Source organism: Ornithodoros turicata, chromosome 2, assembly GCF_037126465.1.
Source record: "Ornithodoros turicata isolate Travis chromosome 2, ASM3712646v1, whole genome shotgun sequence".
Classification (NCBI taxonomy): Eukaryota; Metazoa; Arthropoda; class Arachnida; order Ixodida; family Argasidae; genus Ornithodoros; species Ornithodoros turicata.
The window spans coordinates 5,299,366-5,319,051 of NC_088202.1; the positions used below are offsets into that span (position 1 = coordinate 5,299,366).

The 19,686-nt window shown below is 45.0% G+C and overlaps 1 protein-coding gene across 2 annotated transcripts in view; it reads left to right on the forward strand.

Moving 5' to 3' along the window:
• LOC135385158 (aldo-keto reductase family 1 member B1-like) overlaps window positions 1-16,815 on the forward strand; it is a 63,945-nt gene extending 47,130 nt beyond the window's left edge. Inside the window, exons 6-11 of one of the 2 annotated variants that reach the window (XM_064614336.1) lie at window positions 2,030-2,146; window positions 3,015-3,121; window positions 12,544-12,625; window positions 14,554-14,637; window positions 15,922-16,004; window positions 16,664-16,815. In XM_064614336.1, coding sequence (XP_064470406.1) covers window positions 2,030-2,146; window positions 3,015-3,121; window positions 12,544-12,625; window positions 14,554-14,637; window positions 15,922-16,004; window positions 16,664-16,706 — 516 coding nt within the window. In that variant the 3' untranslated portion in view covers window positions 16,707-16,815. The remainder of the gene's footprint in view (window positions 1-2,029; window positions 2,147-3,014; window positions 3,122-12,543; window positions 12,626-14,553; window positions 14,638-15,921; window positions 16,005-16,663) is intronic. The other variant, XM_064614337.1, reaches the window with a different exon arrangement.
• Window positions 16,816-19,686: the final 2,871 nt, after the last annotated feature.

A 19,686-nucleotide genomic window follows, 5' to 3' on the forward strand; every position in this document is an offset into this window, starting at 1 on the left:
CTGTTTCGTTCTGCTTCAAACAGCTCCGGAAGGTAACTTGCAAATAGCTCATCTGACAATCCTCTTTAATGGATGTGAGTACGATGTCACAGGTCACATTCTCACAATATGCTTTAGCGACGACTTGCTGTTGCGCCATTACTGTTAACCATAGTTGCCCAACCTTAGAAGAGGTCCTGCTTGACCGCTGCTTTCAAATGACTTTCGGTGTCATCTTTGCATTGCGCTGTTCAAATGCTCCACTACTCCGTTCTGACGATCGTAGTCGACAGCTCAATTGCACACGGTGCAAATTAACACATTGTACCCTTCGTGGAACTTGCCCGTACCGAATTCCAGTACTCGCTACGTAGCTGTAACTTCGACAGTTTTCGGCATAACGAGGATGGCGCACAACGTACGGCGCGACGTTGAGCAGCGTCCGTCTGCTTAAGCCGGATGCTTCTGCACTGTCGCTATACGTGACTGCTCCAAAGGCAGCAAGCGACCATCGCTATGAGCATAGAACATACGGTTCCGTTTGCTTCAATGTGTGTAACCGACCTTTCTCCATACCTTGGCCGGCATCTTTCTGTTTTGCTGACTTGAATACCGAAGGTGCTTTTGAAGCCGTTGTCAGTGTGCTTCGGCATTCCCTAATAAAGGTCCTTGTGCTTTTCTGAAGGCCGCCATATATATGAATGTTCATACTGCGTTAAGACCTTTTTCTTCTAGTGTTAGTACATTACGACCACCTGATCCGATTCCTAGGGTACCTGGAATAACCGGGGCTCACGACGGGAAAAAAATCACGCTTTTCAGCAATACATAAGAGGTTTGCGACTACTCATTATTTACGGGCTATTTACGAGTGATAAACCCGTATTTTTCCCCGAGAAGTATCGAAACCGCCCTTTGACCGTGCCCAAAATCAAAATTATCGTTTTCCCGTGACCACGGTATCTTAAGCTCCCTGCTGTTCAAGTACGAGTTGCCCAATGGGGTCTTCAACTCCTGCAATGCTTCACAAGTGCTTGAGCCCTCTTCGTCTTGTTCAACAGAGGGAAGAATTGAAATAGTTGAATAGCCAAGTAGGGAAGAAAGAAACGTGATCTCCTGACGCGCGCCCGTGTCCTGCAGCAGAGCCATGTTCCAGACGAAGCCAGACAGAAGTGTAGCTCGACCCTTTTAGGGTTTTCCGGAAAACAAAAAGTAGCATTCCCTTAGGCGTATGTACGCAGTATACAGGTACAAACATCTCCCCCCTCCAAATTATTATCCTGTACACTGGGGGCGCTGCGAACTTATCTCACACATGAGAAAGTGCTGTCCGTTGCGTGGGCGTCATTGCGCCATATACAGATGAAGCTTCTGCGCTGTCAAAGGCTGGTGTTAAATAGCTACCTTCCTTTCCTTGGCTATATACCCTCCGCTCCCAAGGGAACGCGTAATTTTTTTACAGAAAACCTACGCAGGTCGACCTACTACCATGAGTGGTTTCAGCTGGAACGGCTCAGCAACGATTATTTTGCTACATTCCATCGGGAACTCTTCGAGCACGTCGCCTGCTGTCTGAACTGGTGTATGCACTCCGTGAGCTCCACTTGTACATTGTTTTGAAGGTCGCAGTGGATGAGAAGTATTTTACCCGCTGCTCGTGAGTTTGAACTCTGCTCGTCAATTAGTGCAAGAGTCCACCAAAGTTAGCGCAAACTGGACGAAAGAAAAAGTGCAAATTTGCAATTTTCCTTTTCCTTAGACATTACGGAATACACATTTGGGATTATACATTAGACATATCTTTTTTTTTACAAACCAACATAAGATGGAGAGAAAGGCAAACACTGTTAATAGTGCTTCCCTTTTTCTCCATCTTATGCCGGTATAATTTTTATTTCTTATAAATAAATTTCTTAACTAAATTATAAATAAATAAATTATTTATCAGTTGATAATTCTTGTGACGACCATAATTTTGTGTCCGTTCGAGATTGAAGAAATGTAGCTTAAGTCGATATTTACAGCACATTCACAGACTGTTTGCCCACAGGGAATGGAGGTTTGCCACAGGAACGGCTGGGTGCGCTCCATTGGCTTGTCTAACTTCAACTCGGAGCAAGTGACGAGGATTTTGAATTCAGCCACGGTCAAACCTGTAATGAACCAAGTGAGGCCCTTCATAAGACACGCACTGTGTCTTTTCAAGAGCTATGTGAGGGGGCTATGTTGGAATAAGGAGGAAGTACACATGATATTATTGTTCTTTTATTTATTTTTTTATGCCACCGATCTGTTGCCGTACCGACCGTAATACTTGTAACTAGCACGTAGACTGCAACCTCAAGTTTCGCTTTTCCGTCATCGTTCAATTTCTGCACACAATCACTATGACAGATGTTACACATGTCATTACGTTCACATTACAGTCTGTTATTGCTCCAATGGTTGGGTATTGAAATGTGTATCCCCCGGAGCACACTTTCAGATATAGAAGTGCGACATGCACTGGATCTGTAGCCCCGCGGTAAGGCACTGGGATTAGAAATCAAAGGATCCCAGGTCATCGCCCGCTACGCACTTGTTTTTTTTTTTTTTTAGATTTTTAGCGGGAGAAATGGGGGAAACGTTCGGGAAGTCTGGAAACCCGCACTAGAAAACTTCTGAGCTTCCGCTTTAGAGTTCCGCCCTTTCAGGGCAGTGAGAGTACATTCTGCGTTAAACAGGTTCATGTTCCCGTACTTTAGGAATAACACACAGATACAGGTCCCGACAAATGTTTACGGAACACCGGAGTGGTGTATATGGTTATCGCAGCGATACTGTTGCTGCAAACAGGAGCAGATAGACTTACAAACAGTTAACAGTGTACTCCATGCATCTCTCACTAGGTGTGTCCACTCCCGTTCACTGCTAGGGTGTCACTCCGATCAAGAATACATCACTGTAGTGTTCCGTAAACTTTTGTCGGGATCTGTACATCATATGAAACTTCATTTACGTCGAATGACAAAGATTTTGTTTCGCGTTGCTTCCAGATTGAGAGCCACCCGTACCTGACGCAAAAGAATCTGATAGAATTTTGCCGGAACCGGAAACTAGCCATCACAGCCTACAGTCCCCTGGGATCTCCAGACAGGCCATGGTTCGTGTATTTGACTAACGTGAGCTGCCTGAACTGCCCTGCACATGTGATGTCTTCTGTCCCACTCGTTCGTCTGGACTTTTACTTTTCTGCTCGCCTTCCTTTAAATTTCAAAAATTACTCCTCTGCTGCCAAAAATAAATGCTGCAATTAGCGTTAGCGTATAGGTACTCCTGCCGAATCATCACGAAGTTACACCGTCAGTCTTCCACTTACCAATTGCGCCGCTTTATGATCGGTGCCCTCCGGGACAAGACATATGTCCTTTCTCATTCCAGCTCGATATATGAACGATTTTCGAGGAACGTTCACCTTTCATAAACTGAGACATGACTGTATTCAAGATGTGGTATTGAACATTGCCATGTTGAAAATCGCGACCGATAAACGCTTCACTTCCCGGACTTCCTCAAAACGGCCTTCGTGTGCCGTCGTGTAACTTATGAAGCATCCCAATGTGAAGTGTACGCAGTTTAGGAATCGGGTACCCAAGTGTTTTGAGCCCCGATCAAGTCAGTACTCGTCACTGCGCATTCCACAAAACACAGTATGGGTTCAGCGAGTGTGCATTGAGATCCTTTATTGCGTTGCTTTCTGTGTTTTTTTTTTTTGTTTTTGTCCCAAGCGCCACGGTACCCTATCGCTCAGTTCCAATATGGCGCCTCAAGTGTGAGTTCAAGATTGATTTCCGGCGGCGCGAAAGAGCGCGCGCATTGTGCGTTTACGACGGAGCCTTTTTTTCGTCCGATGTGTTAGCAATCGACGACATCATGCGGCGCAAAATCATCGGTCGACGGAAGGCTGGCCAAGTCCACATGGGGGTGTCTCCGGAACTGAGTGTCACTCAATGATTGGTTTCCGGACGTGCGTGGTCAACAGCATAGAAATGTCTCTATTGACACGGACATGTCAGCTGCCACAGAGACCGCATTTTACGGTCGAGAGCGTACTGCTTAGAAGCACCTAGCGCAGCTTGGCTATGCGCAGCAACGCTGAGCATAGCCTCTATGCGCACAGACGTGAACATGCGATCGTGACGTTAAGTAGAGCCCATCGAGTAGCCCGTGCAACCTGAAGCAGGAAAAGTACTGTTTCAACAATCGACCTGTGGGCCTGTGCGCTCCTTCGTGACAAATCTAGATTTAGTCCACATGCCGATACACACCGTCGCTTCATCCAAGACCACCAGACACATGATATTATGCCTCCAGTATCCCCGAATAGCGTTGTCTTGGTGGTGGAGAAGGTATTCTAATATTCAGTGACCTAACATATAGGTTTCACGTACATGTCTTATTGTGTTCGAACGGTGACTTGATTACGGACACTGCGATGTCATTTTACAACCATGCGTCCGGCTATCTAGGGGTAGAGTAAGACTTGAATTGCCGGTTTTACTTTTCCTTTTCAATTTTTTTTTAATATTATAAAAATTTGTACAAAGAAACAGGATTGAAATGGCTGCCCTGTCGAACAGTCCAAAGACACAAACGTATATACACTTGACACTACATAAGTCTCGTAAAGGATGTCAAAATACAGATGAAAGAGAAATACCTGGAGGATCTAGCAGGGAAGTACTAAACAGGAACAGAGGACACCTACGCACCAGTGGGGAAATGTGCCTTAACGGCTTTTTAAAAGTGAGGTAGGGTTGGGGTTAGAGGGTATGTGCAAAGATATGAGGCTTCATCTCTGACCTCCGAAAGAAAAAAACAAAAAACAAAACAGAGTGGTAACCAAAGTTAGTGCGAGAAGTCGGATACTGGAATGGTGGTCGCCGAATGCCTTAACGAATAAGGGGTTATGTACGTCTGCAGTGGAATCTGAAGCCTGTGCGGCGGTGTATAGAAGAAAGTGTGCATGATACAGGCCACTTTGTAGCTGAAAAATGTAGTGAACATTAAGAACCGCAACAGGAGGAGAGCAAATGACACAGACTCACTGCCGACCTAACAAAAAAAATTAACCGCAGTGCCCCCTTCTGAAGCATGAGTAGGGAATGCAGGTTACCGTGATATCTGGGTCCAAACACCACTAAAGCATAAGCAACATGTGAGCGGATGAAGGCATGGTACACATTGCGTAATGTGTTGCGAGCAAAATTGCGTCTTATTTGGTTGATGGCGTAAAGGCCAGAAGTAATTTTACTTCTAACATAATTGATATGTGGCTGCCAGCAAAGATTTTCTTGTATCCACAGTTCATTCACACTCTAAGAAAAAAAAGGAGTCAACCTGAACCCTTTGAGGGTTTTTGCGGCTTGTCCGTAGGGGGCACCTATTGGGGGTGCTAACTTGAACCCATTAAAGGACCCCTTAAAAGGTTCACGTTTGAACCTTTTAAAGTGTCCTTCATTAAGCCATTTAGTAGTTCACAACAGAACCCATAAAGGGTTAGTGTTTTAGGTTGTAGCCATGTGCAGCCTGGAACCCACAGAAGGTGCTCTCTACGGACAAACTCAAAGAACCCTGAAATGGTTACACACAGAACTATCTCGGATTTGACTCCTTGATGGTTAAGTCATGCTGAACGAGTTCAAAATATATATTTGCTGTTTCCGAATATTTATTGTACTGATGATTAGGAGCTGACAATACACTGGCACATGAAAAGAAGCATGATAGATAACTGTTATACAGGGTGTCCCAGAAAACGTGTCATTGGATTATAATAAAAAAAACTACACCACCTAGAGTCATGCCGTCAATGGCATTTGTTCTTACTGGGTTTTTGCCACCTCCTCATGTGAATGTCGTGTAACGTAAGTATAATTATGTAAATTTTTGCGAACTTAAGTCGGAAATTTGCCTAGTAAAGGTCACTTTTTTACCCCACCAATGTGAAGAGCGTGTCTAATTTAGTCAAATTAATGATAATTGACAGGGATATTCAGGAGCTATCCCATCGGAAAAAATAGCCGAACATCATGCTCTACGGAGGTCGCACAGAATAGCGCACGATGAATTTTTCTGCGCAGTCTTTGGCAGTCCGACGAAAGGAGGTTGGAATCCCAGCCCTCCCCGACATCGCAGAAAGAGATAAAACAGGCACGGCTTATCACGTCCGACCTTCGCTGGGATAATGCTTTCCCTCTCCCAATTTTAGGAACTGTTACTTTTTCTACTATCACTCTGTGGGCTGGCTTCGGAACCTCCTGTCGTCGCACTGAGAGCGATTGCGCTCAAAAAGTCATCGCGCGCTATGGTCCGGTGCTCCGAAAAGCATGATATTCGGCTATTTTTTCCGATGGGATAGCTCGTGAATATCACTGTGAATTATCATGAATTTGAGTGAATTCGGCACGCTCTTCATATTGGTGGGGTAAAAAAGTGACCATTACTTAACAAATTTCCGAGTTCAGTTCGCAAATACTTAGATAATTAAACTTGGAGTGCATGACATTCACATTAGGAGGTGGCAAAAACCTAATAAGAACAAATGCTGTTGACAGCATGAATCTAGGTGGCGTAGTTTTCTTATTATAATTCAATGACACGTTTTCTGGGACACCCTGTATACCAAACGATTTGAATGTTTCAAAGTAATGAAGTAGCCAATGTTGATAAAGAAACAAGAAAGCGCTTAATCGCCAACAATTCTGCGGAAGGATATATTTATTAGAGGAAAGAAAAAAGAAATGAAAGGGGAGAAGTCAGCAAAACGGAATATGGGATTGCATTCCGGAAGTAAATACTCAGCGAATAAATGAAAAAAATAAAAATAAATACGTAAGGATTAAAGAGATGAACGGTTGAGATAATGTGTATGAGGGTCGGGATATACACTCACGAATGATATGATACAGGCCTTGAGGTCATAAGCTGCATCACATGTATGGAAAACTGACTGCAAACACAACACAATGTACAAACACAAAAACGGCATAACACCAATGTAGATGAAACAAGGTGCTATAATTTTGCAGTGTACAAATAATGACAAAATAATGACTTAACACATGTATTAGGCTAGAAGATGCACACATATATGTCAAAGTACTGCCAAGTAGCATACCAGTCACCGAGAACAGTGGCCAAAAGTAATTTAAACTGTAGCGACAAAGATAATAGCAATGCACTCATGGAAACACAAACAAACTGAAGTCAGTGCTGAATATGTTGTGGCATAAATTTCCTATGACAGAAGCACACTGCAATGCAAGAAGTTTGTATGGGTTTGGATATGGACGGCATCAAAAACATGATGTAATGTATGCCCTATCGAAAATGTGTCTAAGAGACCTCTCAAAATTTCCTGAGAGGTCTGAGAGGACCTTTCAAGAAATCTTGAAAGGTCTGGTAGGACCTTTCAGCCAGCACAGAGGGGTCTGAGAGGACCTTTTAGAGAAAATCTGGAAGACGTTGTAGAATCATTCATGTCGCCCTGAGGGGTGTGGGGGGACCTCTCAGGCAGCTTTGCGACAGTGCGTCGTGCAACACCTCCCAGAGCAAGTTGCTACATGTTTTCCGCGCCACGGGACATGCTACCTCGCCCGCTTTGGAAAATGGTTCGCAAGATTTCACATGTTTGTGCATTATTCCTCTAAGGAACACGTGCCGTGATAACCTTGTATTCCCGTTCCCCCTTGAAGCTATTCTTCTTGCAATCCGTGCGTTACTGCACTGCACGTAAGTGGAAGCGTTTCGGCCAGTCGCCAGCGGTTCAATCAGTCTGTTTTTAAACGTTGAAGTGTGAGGACGTCTGCCGTGGATCTCAAGTAATTTGCGTTTTGTCTTTGGGATTCGAACTGTTTTTGAGGTATGTAGACGATGTGTCAAATATGCTTTTGTGAGTGACATGCATTCCTGTTCATTTTAGGCTTTTACCACTGTTCGCAGACACACATTATGACCGCCGATGGGAAGATTACCAACCACGTTAGGTTACCAACGGCGCTTTGTGCCAAACGGTATGTTATATATTTCGATGTCTACATACTGACTTACACTGACATTTTGAAATTGCATTTCTTACAGATCAATCTCGTACGAAGCGACAGTTGGTGAGAACCCAATCTCGCCAGTTAGTTGGCGTCTTACGCAAGCAAGGGAAACTAGACGGTGCATCGCGAGTCCCCAAGTATACGTAACACAGACGAAGTTGATCACCGAGAAGCAGAGTTCCTCAATAATGTTTTTCATCGCCGCTGTACGGACATTGCGAATATGTGTCCCATGAATTCACGCTTTGTCGAATACGACAGTATGTGTTGATGATGACTGTATGCTTTCGTAGACATGTAAGTACTAAATCTAGTTTCTGTTGCTGCTATTTACCATTTCGTGTAGTTTCCTGTGAGCGATCCTTCAACAAATATTAGATATTCACAATTCTGCAAGACATTTGAAACAACCCAGACAACCATCAACGTCCCGAGGACATCCATGTTTTGTCATAACGTCCAGATCCATGATGGATGTCCAGCTGACATTCCATGGATATCAAAAAATATCCATAAATTTCCTACATTCATCCAAGGGTGACGTTGCAAGAGGGACGTCCCCTGGATGTCCTGTAGATATATATTTCGGACGTGTCGTGACATTGACAACGAGGCTCACAATTTTAAGGTGTGGTGCATTCTGGTCACAGCTAATATTAACTACATGCCTGAAATTGCATAATGTAACTTTTTGTTGCCCAATATTAGCAGCTATGTTCAGTTTGGATTGGCGTCGTGCGAGAAATATTACTCCAGCTTCATCTATTCAATACCTCCATAAATTAATGTGCATATAACTGCGACAGTATCAAATCCGAATACACGCTAAGTTCGCTGGAATCAAAGAGCAAGAAATGTTGCCTGCTGTCCACTGCTGAGCGTCGTCTGCTAGACTAACTGCACCGCCGCGACCAAGGCGGAAAGCGCCATGGATATCGACAATAGCGCCCACATTCATCATCATCATCATCCGCTCGCCTGTGCCGGCGTGCTTTCTCCAGTGGCTCTTTCCGTTGTGCTGTTCCAAGTTTGAAGGTGGGCTTATTAAATGTGCACGAAGTTGCCGTGATGCCGAAAGTTAAGGGTAAAAGGTGTGTGTACATGAAGGCACTATACGGGCTGAAAAAAAAAGGCTCCATGCGATTTCGGCTGACGCCCTGAATACGCTACGCGAGCAACACGAGTGTCGTGCGTCTTGTTCACGGGATCAAGATCAAGACCTTTGTGTACATGTTGATTGAAAGTGATGAGAATTGTGTTCTCAGCAGTCCCTCCAGTCAGCCACCCGTCGCCGAGGAGATTGAGGAAACTTATTCGTCGACGTCAGAGAGTGCTGAACAACAACTTGATTGTGAGATGATGAATGCCGTCCGAACAGTTTGCTGTTCAACAGTTTGAAGCACAAAGTACTCAATGTGATTTCCAAGGCAGAAGAGAATCGAGCCCGGCTGTACATGGTACGTTCCGCCAAATGTAAATGAAAAACCGCATATTTTGACTTCTTTGAGGAAGTGGGCCGTTGAGTGTATAGCACATATGCTTTACATTAAGCATATGCTATCAGTGCCATATCAACCGGAATGATATCGTTCTCGCTCGTGACTTGGTGGAAACGGGAGGCGTACGCCTTTTTTGTACCACTTATCAATTGCATAATTGATACAAAAAAGGCCAAGCCTCCGGTTTTCAACAAATCAGGGGCGGGAACGCTGTCATTCGGGATTAGCAGGCTATGAGGTAAAGTTCGTTTTTAAGAGTGTGCTGGTAACAATCTTGTGTCAGATTTACTTCATTCTGCTCAAGGCAAATTATTGTTGATATAATATTGTAGTCATATTTTGAGCTGATATTCTGTGAATAGTGGATTGAAATTTTTGACAAAATTCAGTTGGAGCCTGTCTAGGCAAGGGAGCGTGCTATAAAGCGAAGTTTGTACCGTAAAAGTTGATTTGAAAAATTCCTTTGTTACACTCTAAAGACAGAACTTCATCACATAACACGCTCTGCGCCAACCATGGCCACGAACGATAGGGCTAGCCTCTAATTCCAAGAGAGAGGAGAGCGTACGCCTTTTTGTGTCAGTTATCATATATCCAAATTGACACAAAAAGGCGTACGTACCGCTCTGTCCTCGAATCAGAAGCGACAACCCTATCATTCGTAGCAATGGTTGGCGCAGAGCGTGCTACGCGGGGAAGAGATGTTTTTCGAGAGCGGAAGGGAATATGTCTACAAAGACGTGGGTAAACATAAAATGAAACTCAACAGTGTCCACCCTGTGTTCCTTTCTACTGTGCTTTTTTGTGTGAAATTTTTGATTTGGAGTATTGTTACACGTACCAATAAAAGAGAGAATGCTATCTAAGACTGTAGAGTTTTAGAGAAGCAAATGACGTAGGGTACCGTCATGGGGTGGTGATTTTCCTACACTCTTAGCAATGAACTTCACCGCATAGCACGCTACTAGCCAACCATCATCTCGAACGATATCGTTATCTGCCCTGATTTGTGGAAAACGGGAAGCGTACGCCTTTTCTGTGACAATTATGAACATCATAAGTGTCACAAAAAAGGCGTACGCCTCCTGTTTTCAACAAATCAGGGCAGATAACGATATCATGTGAGAATATGGCTGGCTAGGAGCGTGCTATGCGGCGAAGATCCTTTTTAAGAGTGTATATCTGTAAACGTGTTCTTATATGCTCACATAATTTCAACTTCTTTTTTTGTTCTAGCGAGCTGTGATAAACAAGCTACAGTTCATTCTGCACTATGTTACAGTTACTTCATTGAAGTGCTCCTTATGATTACAATCTCTAAGAACTTTATTTATTTATTCATGTAAGCACAAGCTGTGATATTTACTCACTTCCATGAAGTTTATAGAAGTATGTCACAAGGCTATAGTGACATTCCTAGGCATGTGATGTCATGTATTTGCTGAATAAATTTGACCACATTCGTTAAAGACTTTTGGTGTGTCTTGTACTACCAGTTATATTGCGAAACATTTATTGCACACATTACAACATTATACACAGAAACATGATTGTCTGGGAGTATTCCGATCGGCAATTGTGCATTGTTTCAGGATAAGTGAGCTCGTGTATAAGGAGTGTAATACTAGAGCATACTTCCTCGAATAACCTACACTCTTAAAAATGAACTTCACTGCATAGCACGCTCCTAGCCAACCAATATCTCGAATGATATCGTTATCTGCCCTGATTTGTTGAAAACGGGAGGCGTACGCCTTTTTTGTGACACTTATGCTGTTCATAATTGTCACAAAAAAGGCGTACGCCCCCGTTTTCAACAAATCAAGGCAGGTAACGATATCATTCGAGATGTTGGTTGGCTAGGAACGTGCTACGCGGTGAAGTTCATTTTTAAGAGTGTAGGTGTAGTTCAGTGGAGCCAGCATGTAATTCGGCAACATACATAGCTTGATAGTCACTGTAAATCACATTTGTGAGGGTGGGCTAGGATGACCGTACAACATCCTTGAAGCGTCAGTAAGGACATCCACTGGACTGACCTGGGACATCTATGGATGCAACTTTGGCAGTAAATTTGACGTCCACGAGACGTCATAGGGATTTTTGTGGACATCCCGAGGATGTCCAGATGTCCCAAAACGAACGTCCACAGGATGTTCCTGGAACGTTGGTGGTTGTCTGGGAACTGTTAGATAATCTGATAGCAGTGTGTATGCCTTGAGTGTATCTGTATAATCGAAGGAACTCAATATATGTGGAGTTTTGTGACATGTAGTTGTCTGTATCTATCTCTGGCGTATCATAGCACTGTATGATTGTACCGCTCCGACAACAGGTGCAGCGCAGACGGCGAAATTGAACATTGATGTTCCGATGTCAGATCTGGGCATTAGCTTCTGAGAGGTCCTGAGAGGTCCACCACCCTGAGAGGACCCCTCAGTCCCATGCACGGGCATGCACGGCAAGACGTCTTCCACGACCTTCACATTTACAGCACCGAGAATGAGGAACAAAAGACGGGACACGTAAAGAAATCTTCCTCATTCTCAGGAGTATGGGTATAGTCACAACAAGACCGCCTGCTTTATCGATGTTCTGTATCCACGGCCCCATTGCCTGGTAGAACTCTCCTAGAGCTCGACGATTAATCACCTGTATTCTTCACGTGGTATCCACAGGTTATTTGCTCCGGCAAGCTGATTTCTGCATTCCCTTTTCCTTTTCTTCCTTTATATCGAGTCGATTATAAACCTTTCCGCATTATTGTTCACTTTAATACAGTAGTACACAACATTTTCTTTGCAACCGAAACTGTGGAACAGTCGAATCCTGCGAAACCCTTAATTTTTCAGCAAGTATATACGAGGTCTCATTTCACGTCACTGCTTTCAGTGTACTCATGTGATTCCTACGTGTGATGGTGCCACAGATGGCAAAGATTAAACGAGCGTCATACATATTCTTTCAAAATTTTGCAGGGCTCCCAGGAACGAGAGGCCGCTCATGGAAGATCCCATCGTTTGTGAAATCGCAGAAAAATTGAACGTCACCCCTGCCCAAGTAAGCACACACTGTTGAAATAAAACAGCGTCCCTGAGTGAGTACACTACCACTTGGATGTTACGCATGTCCTCTTTAGTGGGTGAAGAGTGATGAGTAGCACAAAAAGCGGCTTAGTAGGAGATACGGCCAAACCACGGTAAGGTAATTGAAATAGATTTACACTTAAGGTGTGCCAGGCTTATTTGTGTGGCAACATTCTGGACGGCGGGCGCAGGGTAGGACTACGGCGTGCAAGAAAGACTGGTGCGCCGTTCTCCGGTTGTCGTATAGGTACACGCCGATGTTCTTTCGGACTGGTGGCGCCATGCGTACCTCGGCGCTATGCGATCTGATCGCCTCTAGCGGCTTATTTCTGTGCTACTCGTCACTTGCTACACGGTTCTGTTTATTCATCCATGCTCCGTATGCATGGGTACGCATTGGTGACACTCGGGGTACACCATGCATGCGGAGCATGCATGCATGGTGTACCCCGATGTACCCGGATGTACCCCAATGTACCCATGATGTACCTATGTATGGTGTACCCCGGTGTACCCGGTGGTACCTACGTATGGTGTACCATAAAAAGGGTGTACCCCGAGTGTCACCTAGAGTAGTAAACGTGTGGCGCACCTATATATCAGCTGTGATATGCGTCAGGTTACTACATTACTTAATGTGGCATCGTGAACACTCGTGTTAATCCTAGCAGGCTGTAAGACGTGTCATTTCACCGTGCTTAACCTAAGTCTCAACAGGTCAAGACGTAACTGCGTAATATAGAGGGTGTTTTTAGCCTTCATACAATTTTTATAAGCAGCTGTGAGAGCAGCATACACCAGCTCCCGTGGCATAGTGGATAGGGTGGTCGCTTTTCACGACGAGACTGGGAGGTGATGTGGGTTCGATTGCCCATACCAGCTGTGCTGTCTAGGGTTTTCCGGCAGACTTTCCAGACAAATGTCGGTACAGTTCTTCCTGAAGTCGGCGCAGGACGCATACTAACCCGTCTGTCCCACATAGTCGTGCCTGCTGTCCTCTCTCCATCTGTGCTCATCTGTACACCACTGATTGTCACACTTTATTCGCAGCGCTAACATGATTTTTTATTTTTCAAAGAGCGCAGCATGGCGTTTTTGCAGTTGAGTTCTACGGCCACGCGGGCATCCTCTCGAAGAAGGTGTGCAACTACAAGATGCCTAGTTCCCTAAAATTCAATAATTAACTTTTCAATTTGGGTATTTCGGGCAAAAGTGAGAGAACAGATTGAGAGACTATCCCAGTTGCAAGACATTTCACGCTTAAGAAGTCCTGAAACACGCACGTGCGTTAAAATATTGATCCCGAATTTTGATATGCAAATTAGCCGAAACCGCGGCGACCAAGAACGCAGGGCGTACAGCGCTAATTTCACGTCAGAGGGCCGCGCGATTTGGAGCGCTGGAGATGATTGTAGTAGGTGTCGCTCAGCTGGCAAGATAAACCGCTTTCCGGCCGAGATAAGCCTCCGTCGGCAAGGGTGATGCGCTCCTCGGTTTCAGCGCGATTCAGCCATGGACATATTATGGCGCGCGCTCGTTTCTTGATTTTTAAAAGGTAGAATCGATTTCAAGGAGGGTTGTCTTCCGTTCTGTTATCTTGCTTTTGGCAGAAGTTCCCTAATTAAAGATTTAATTAATGAATTTCAGGTAATTAGTCGTCTTGTAGTTACATACTCTCTTCCAGAGAACGTCACCCTGTTCGCAGAACTTCTTTGTTGATTCGTCTTCTCTTTTGAACCTAGTCAGCTCAAACGATTCTCCCAGCAGTTTGTACTAGGGCGAAGGACTTGAACATATCATATGAAGATATTGGCGATATATCGTATTGAAGCCGGATATATCGCATTTTATATATAGCCTTTTCTATACTTCTAATCAGGTACCGCTTTTCCTTCCATGCAGGTTCTTATTCGTTACCCGATTGAACGTGGTCTCGTGACAATTCCCAAGACCGTACACAAGAAAAGACTCGAGGAAAATTATCGGGTACGAAGTGAATACACGCTGAATGAAAGATGGTACAATATGTTTCACGTTATGAGTGCAACAAAGAATGCGACATGACTGAGGCATGACTGAGGCACATGACTGAGGCTTCTGTCCTGAGGCAAATCGCTTCCTTTTCAAAGCGAGTGTGTTTGTTGTATGCTGGAACAAGCCAAAGTCCAAGGCGTCAACGATCCAGTCAAGAGAGCTTTCGGGAGCCTGTGGAGAACGCTTAGTACGATCGGTTGTGAGGGGCGAGCATGCGCTTTACCTAGTACGGATTAGCCTTCCAGCGAGGAGTTCCCCATGACCGCCTCGGGTCGATTATCGGTTCACGTCTGATTGTTCTCCTCCGGGTGATCCCGTACGATGCTGCACCTTAGGCGACGTGAAGGAATTGCATTCAATCCACAGTAGCTAAGAGTTCCGCGGATGCCGCAATTGTGCTTCGTAAGCTTTCTTGAAATTCACGCTGAGTATATAAGTTTTCAATTCATCGTCGTCCGGATGACGGATCGTATCAACCTCGCAAGCTCCCGGAGACGCCCTATCAGCCAGTTTTAGTAGATTGTAAGGTACCCATGATAACGATCCCGAAAGCGTGATAAGCCAATCGCCCTCTTTCTTTGAAGCGTGCGGCATCACGTTGCTAAGCTTGGATTTGATAACTTCCCTTATCGTATATCGTTTTCGTAGAGTTCTTCCAATCTACTAAAAGTCGCTATTATCAAAAGAGGGTGCCTTTCCAACCGATAGCAAAAATGACTGCACCGCGCAGTGGACTGTGGATATACACCTATACACAACCTACTTGTCAACGTCATTGATGACGTAACGCCGCTGCGCAAAGCATGCTGGTGGGCACTATCAGCCTACCAGCTGACGCGTTTTTCCCGCTTCTTGCCCACCACAGCAAAGTATAACCTCGAACCGGTCTTCTCGTGACGTCACATATTTGTAAATAGGGTCGTCTTCAGGCACCTATCCCTGCTCAGGGCCACCGGGCCTATACTGCAGTACTCATTAGCTGACAGAGCTGTGATAGCTAGGCGCCCCAATTGATGGTCTCACGGGATTCAGAAATCGTTTAACAGTTTGCACCCGCTATGTACCGATCTGTTGATCAGATCTATGCGATGTCACACCCATGCGCATTGATGCCCCAGAAAATCATAGATACTCACCACGGCGGCAGTGTCGTTGGTCGTTGGAGTGTGCTGGTTACGGTGGGGAAGCGTCCAAAGCTAATTCAAACACAGGCTTGTTGATTCGATCCTGCTGCAGGTACTGAACATCAAACTTTCGGACAGCGACGTGAAGGCCTTGGATGCTTTGAACCAGGGTTTTCGATCCGTTTCGTTTGAAGAGTAAGTGTATGACCTCTAGAATAGGTATACCTTGCAGGCTTGACTAACAGAAACAAAGAAAGTTGTCATAAGAAAGAACAGATGTTCTGAGGCTGGAACAACATAGAAGGGACAAATACATACAAAGCCTCAATTTGCCTAAGAAATTAACGATGAAAGATGAAAGTCACTGAAAAGGTTAGCCACCTGTAGGACTCGAACCCACATCTTCTGAATAGTGCTACAGCTGGCTAACCTTTTCAGTGACTTTCATCTTTCATCGTTAATTTCTTAGGTAAATTGAGGCATTTGTCCCTTCTATGTTGTTCCAGCCTCAGAACATCAGTTCTTTCTTGTTCATCAGTTGCCGCCTACGTCGATCCCGTCGTATGAATGCGTGTATGAGTGTGCAAAAATGTAAGAGTGAAAAGAGGATGAGTGAGAGAGAGTGGCTGGTTTGTCCCTTCGGATGACGCACCCTGGAAGTCACTGAGAAGGCGTGTTAGCTTAGCTCAATTGGCAGAGCCCTGGACCGGCAATCCAGAAGATGTGGGTTCGAGTCCTACAGCTGGCTAACCTTTTCAGTGACTTTCATCTTTCATCCTTTCAAAGTTGTCATCTTGCATTTGAAATGTCGCATTCCTTAACCCAGTCTAATTTTGCTATTGTTACTTTTGCAGGGCCAAAACAAGCAAACTCTACCCGTTCAACATCCCTTTTTGACCGGTTACAACATTACATTTTGACCAGTTCATTTTGTACTTTCCACGTTAAATGACAGTGTGCAACAAAATGTGTTTGAACAACTGATAAAAACACTGATGAAACATTACGAATTCAGTAAATGCCGCTGGGGAAGTCGACAGTTCCAAGTATAGTATAGTGGACAGTTGTAGACGAGCAGGTGTATGTGATTAGCTTCCCTATTTGAATCAGCAAGAGCGTGCTTGCGCCCGACATCTATGTTCAACTGGCTTTGTACAGATGTTCCTAGTATAATTGCTTAGTGGATAATTCCTGACTAACTCCTCATCACTCCTTAAGACACATAAGAATAGGCGGCATCAGGTGTTTGATATACATTAATGCCATTGGACAGCAAGCACGCTCGAAGGATTATTTGTAAATTATATTATTGAAGATTCTACAGATCCTTCCACAACGACATTGCCTTGGTCGAAATACAGCGACAGCTGTGTGCGGTGGTCGACCAATTGATCATCCAAAAATTATTGTTGCTTTCACGTCTTTCTCTCGCGCAACCCCGGTCTGAGGTCCATTGCTGGCAAAGTCATCACAATGCAGCTTTGTAACGCCATTCCTAGACGTCAATACAGCCGTTCATTGTTTCACTTCCACGCATCACGGCTTTCAGCGTACACGTTCATAGCTACGGAACATTTGCCTAAACGCAAAATGCAATGAACTGCCATATCTGGCACGCCGCTTCTCATAGGTCATGAAACTTGGAGGGTTCGTGGGAAATGATTCTGTCTCCCACATATGCGACTGACATCCATCGCCTATTGGTAGCCATTGGCTCTATGACATCCACTGGGTCTTTCACGTCCCGAGCTACACAACCACGGAACCACGGTAATAATCGCAAGTGACACACAATTTATTGATCTTCCAGTTGTCAAGAGTTCACGCTTTTTCCTGGCACCACGCGAGAGAGAGAGAGAGAGAGAGAAAAAAAGGAAAACATCTACGCGAGTCGCGCGCTTTCTCGGCTCGGAAGAACATCGCATATGTCGCTAATAAATAACAGTTTAGCACTTCTAGCTGCCAACTCTGCGAGACGTGCTATAAAAACATTGTTCTAAGAAATGCCATTGGGGACTCACCATTGAAAAATTCAACGTGTTGCAACTGAGAAATCCCCGAGTCGGTCTTCGTCCATCATGTCGCGGTCACACACTACAACACCAAGCCACCATTCCCACAAAAGTCATCACTACCATTTAACCAACAGAGAGGATAGCGCTGCTGTATTGTAAATATAAATACATTTTAAGGTATACATTTATATTTTTATATGCTAGCGCCGCGGAGCAAGTGTGGCTATGAGCGGCGTCTACAGACATCTACATATGAAGACAGCACAGCAGGAAGGAGCGGATGATAGGGGACTAGTAGACGTCCTGGGGCAACTCCAGGGGAATTGTGGTAACGTTCGTCTGGCATGTCAGCCGGAAAACACAGGGAAAACCTTGGGGAGCACAGGCAGTAGTAAGATTCGCCACCTCATTCTTCAGCGCCTTGGCCATCACCAACGAGTGAACGCATTTACCCACGCGGCTACGGACTTGTGATATATAGGTTTACTCATGCTGCTCTTGAAATGTACATTTTTGTTCTATGCTTTTCGGAACCCTCAGTACCGGTCTTCAGGAAACAAAAAGCACCTCATTGATGGAACCTACGTTTCCTCACACTAATGAAGCTAATTCAACAAATTTGGCCGAGCCAATCCAGCTTATTTGCGTAATGAAGCTTATCGAGTTAAGTGAGGCAACAGGCTTTTTGAGATACGACTTTGATTAAGCGTATCAAATTACTTTAGCTAATTACGTTAGCTGGTTACGCTAACAAACACCAAAACCCTACACTCTGAAGTTATAATGAATGCGTTAAGACGTAGTGCAGCACGGAAACATTGCAGACCGTAGATACTTTTGAAACTGCTGCATGTAAATGGCGCTTTCGCGCCAATTATTTGCGATTATTAAACGAAGGAAATTGTTCAGTTCGCACATTCTTTGCGATAGTGTCAAATACACAGCGCGGAGCTCCACCCGGAAAGCGATACCGCCGAAGCACGCGAGATTTTTTTCACATTCACATTCACATGAGCCATCGATAGCGAAAAATGCGCAGAACTATTGTCAAGCAGTGCCATGTATGCGACGACACCACAGCAAAATGGCGACAAATCTGAGACTTCGCCGTTTCGTGACGACGACCTCTCTGCATCGAGGAGAAAGCGACGTGGCCAGCAACGGTGCCTGCAAATATGACTGCGTTACTATAACAGCACGGGCACCTTCAGCGCCGCGGCGAAAGGGGCCAGGGGCCTATTGCCGGCGTACCCCGCGTCTCGCCATTCGCCGTTGTTGCTGTATTAGCGGGGCTGCAACATGACCTCTTTCATCACCTCTCCTTGAGACGCCGTTGCTGGCCACATCCCTTTCGCCTGGGTGCACTGAGCCGCCACTAAAGACCAGGCTGACCGCACCTTCCCCCTACATCACCCCACCCACTACCACCATCCCTTTCACCACGGCTCTGAAAGGAGCTTGTCACAAAAAGAGGAAGGGCGCCCTCTTGTCACAGCAACGCAGTCCTTTTCGCAGACACAGTTGCTGGCTACGTATGTACCACATATGTACTGAAGCTGCGGCATGGAGGCAGGGCAGGCGTTGGGGACTGTCACCAGGGCGGTTTATCAATGACGATTGAACACAAGTCTACCATACCAGGTACAGTGTCAAGAAATCTGGAGCGCTTGTCCTCCGGTGTTCGTTGTCCGCGTTCAGACAATGTTCAGACAATATGTTGTGACCACATGTTTATTTGTATAGATAAAGGGAACGCACGATGTATATTTCGGTGACGAAGCTATATGCGCAGTGATGTGCCAACAGGACGAAAATAATACGAGACTCAAAAACAAGATGTCACAAGTGGCTGGAACCAGAGA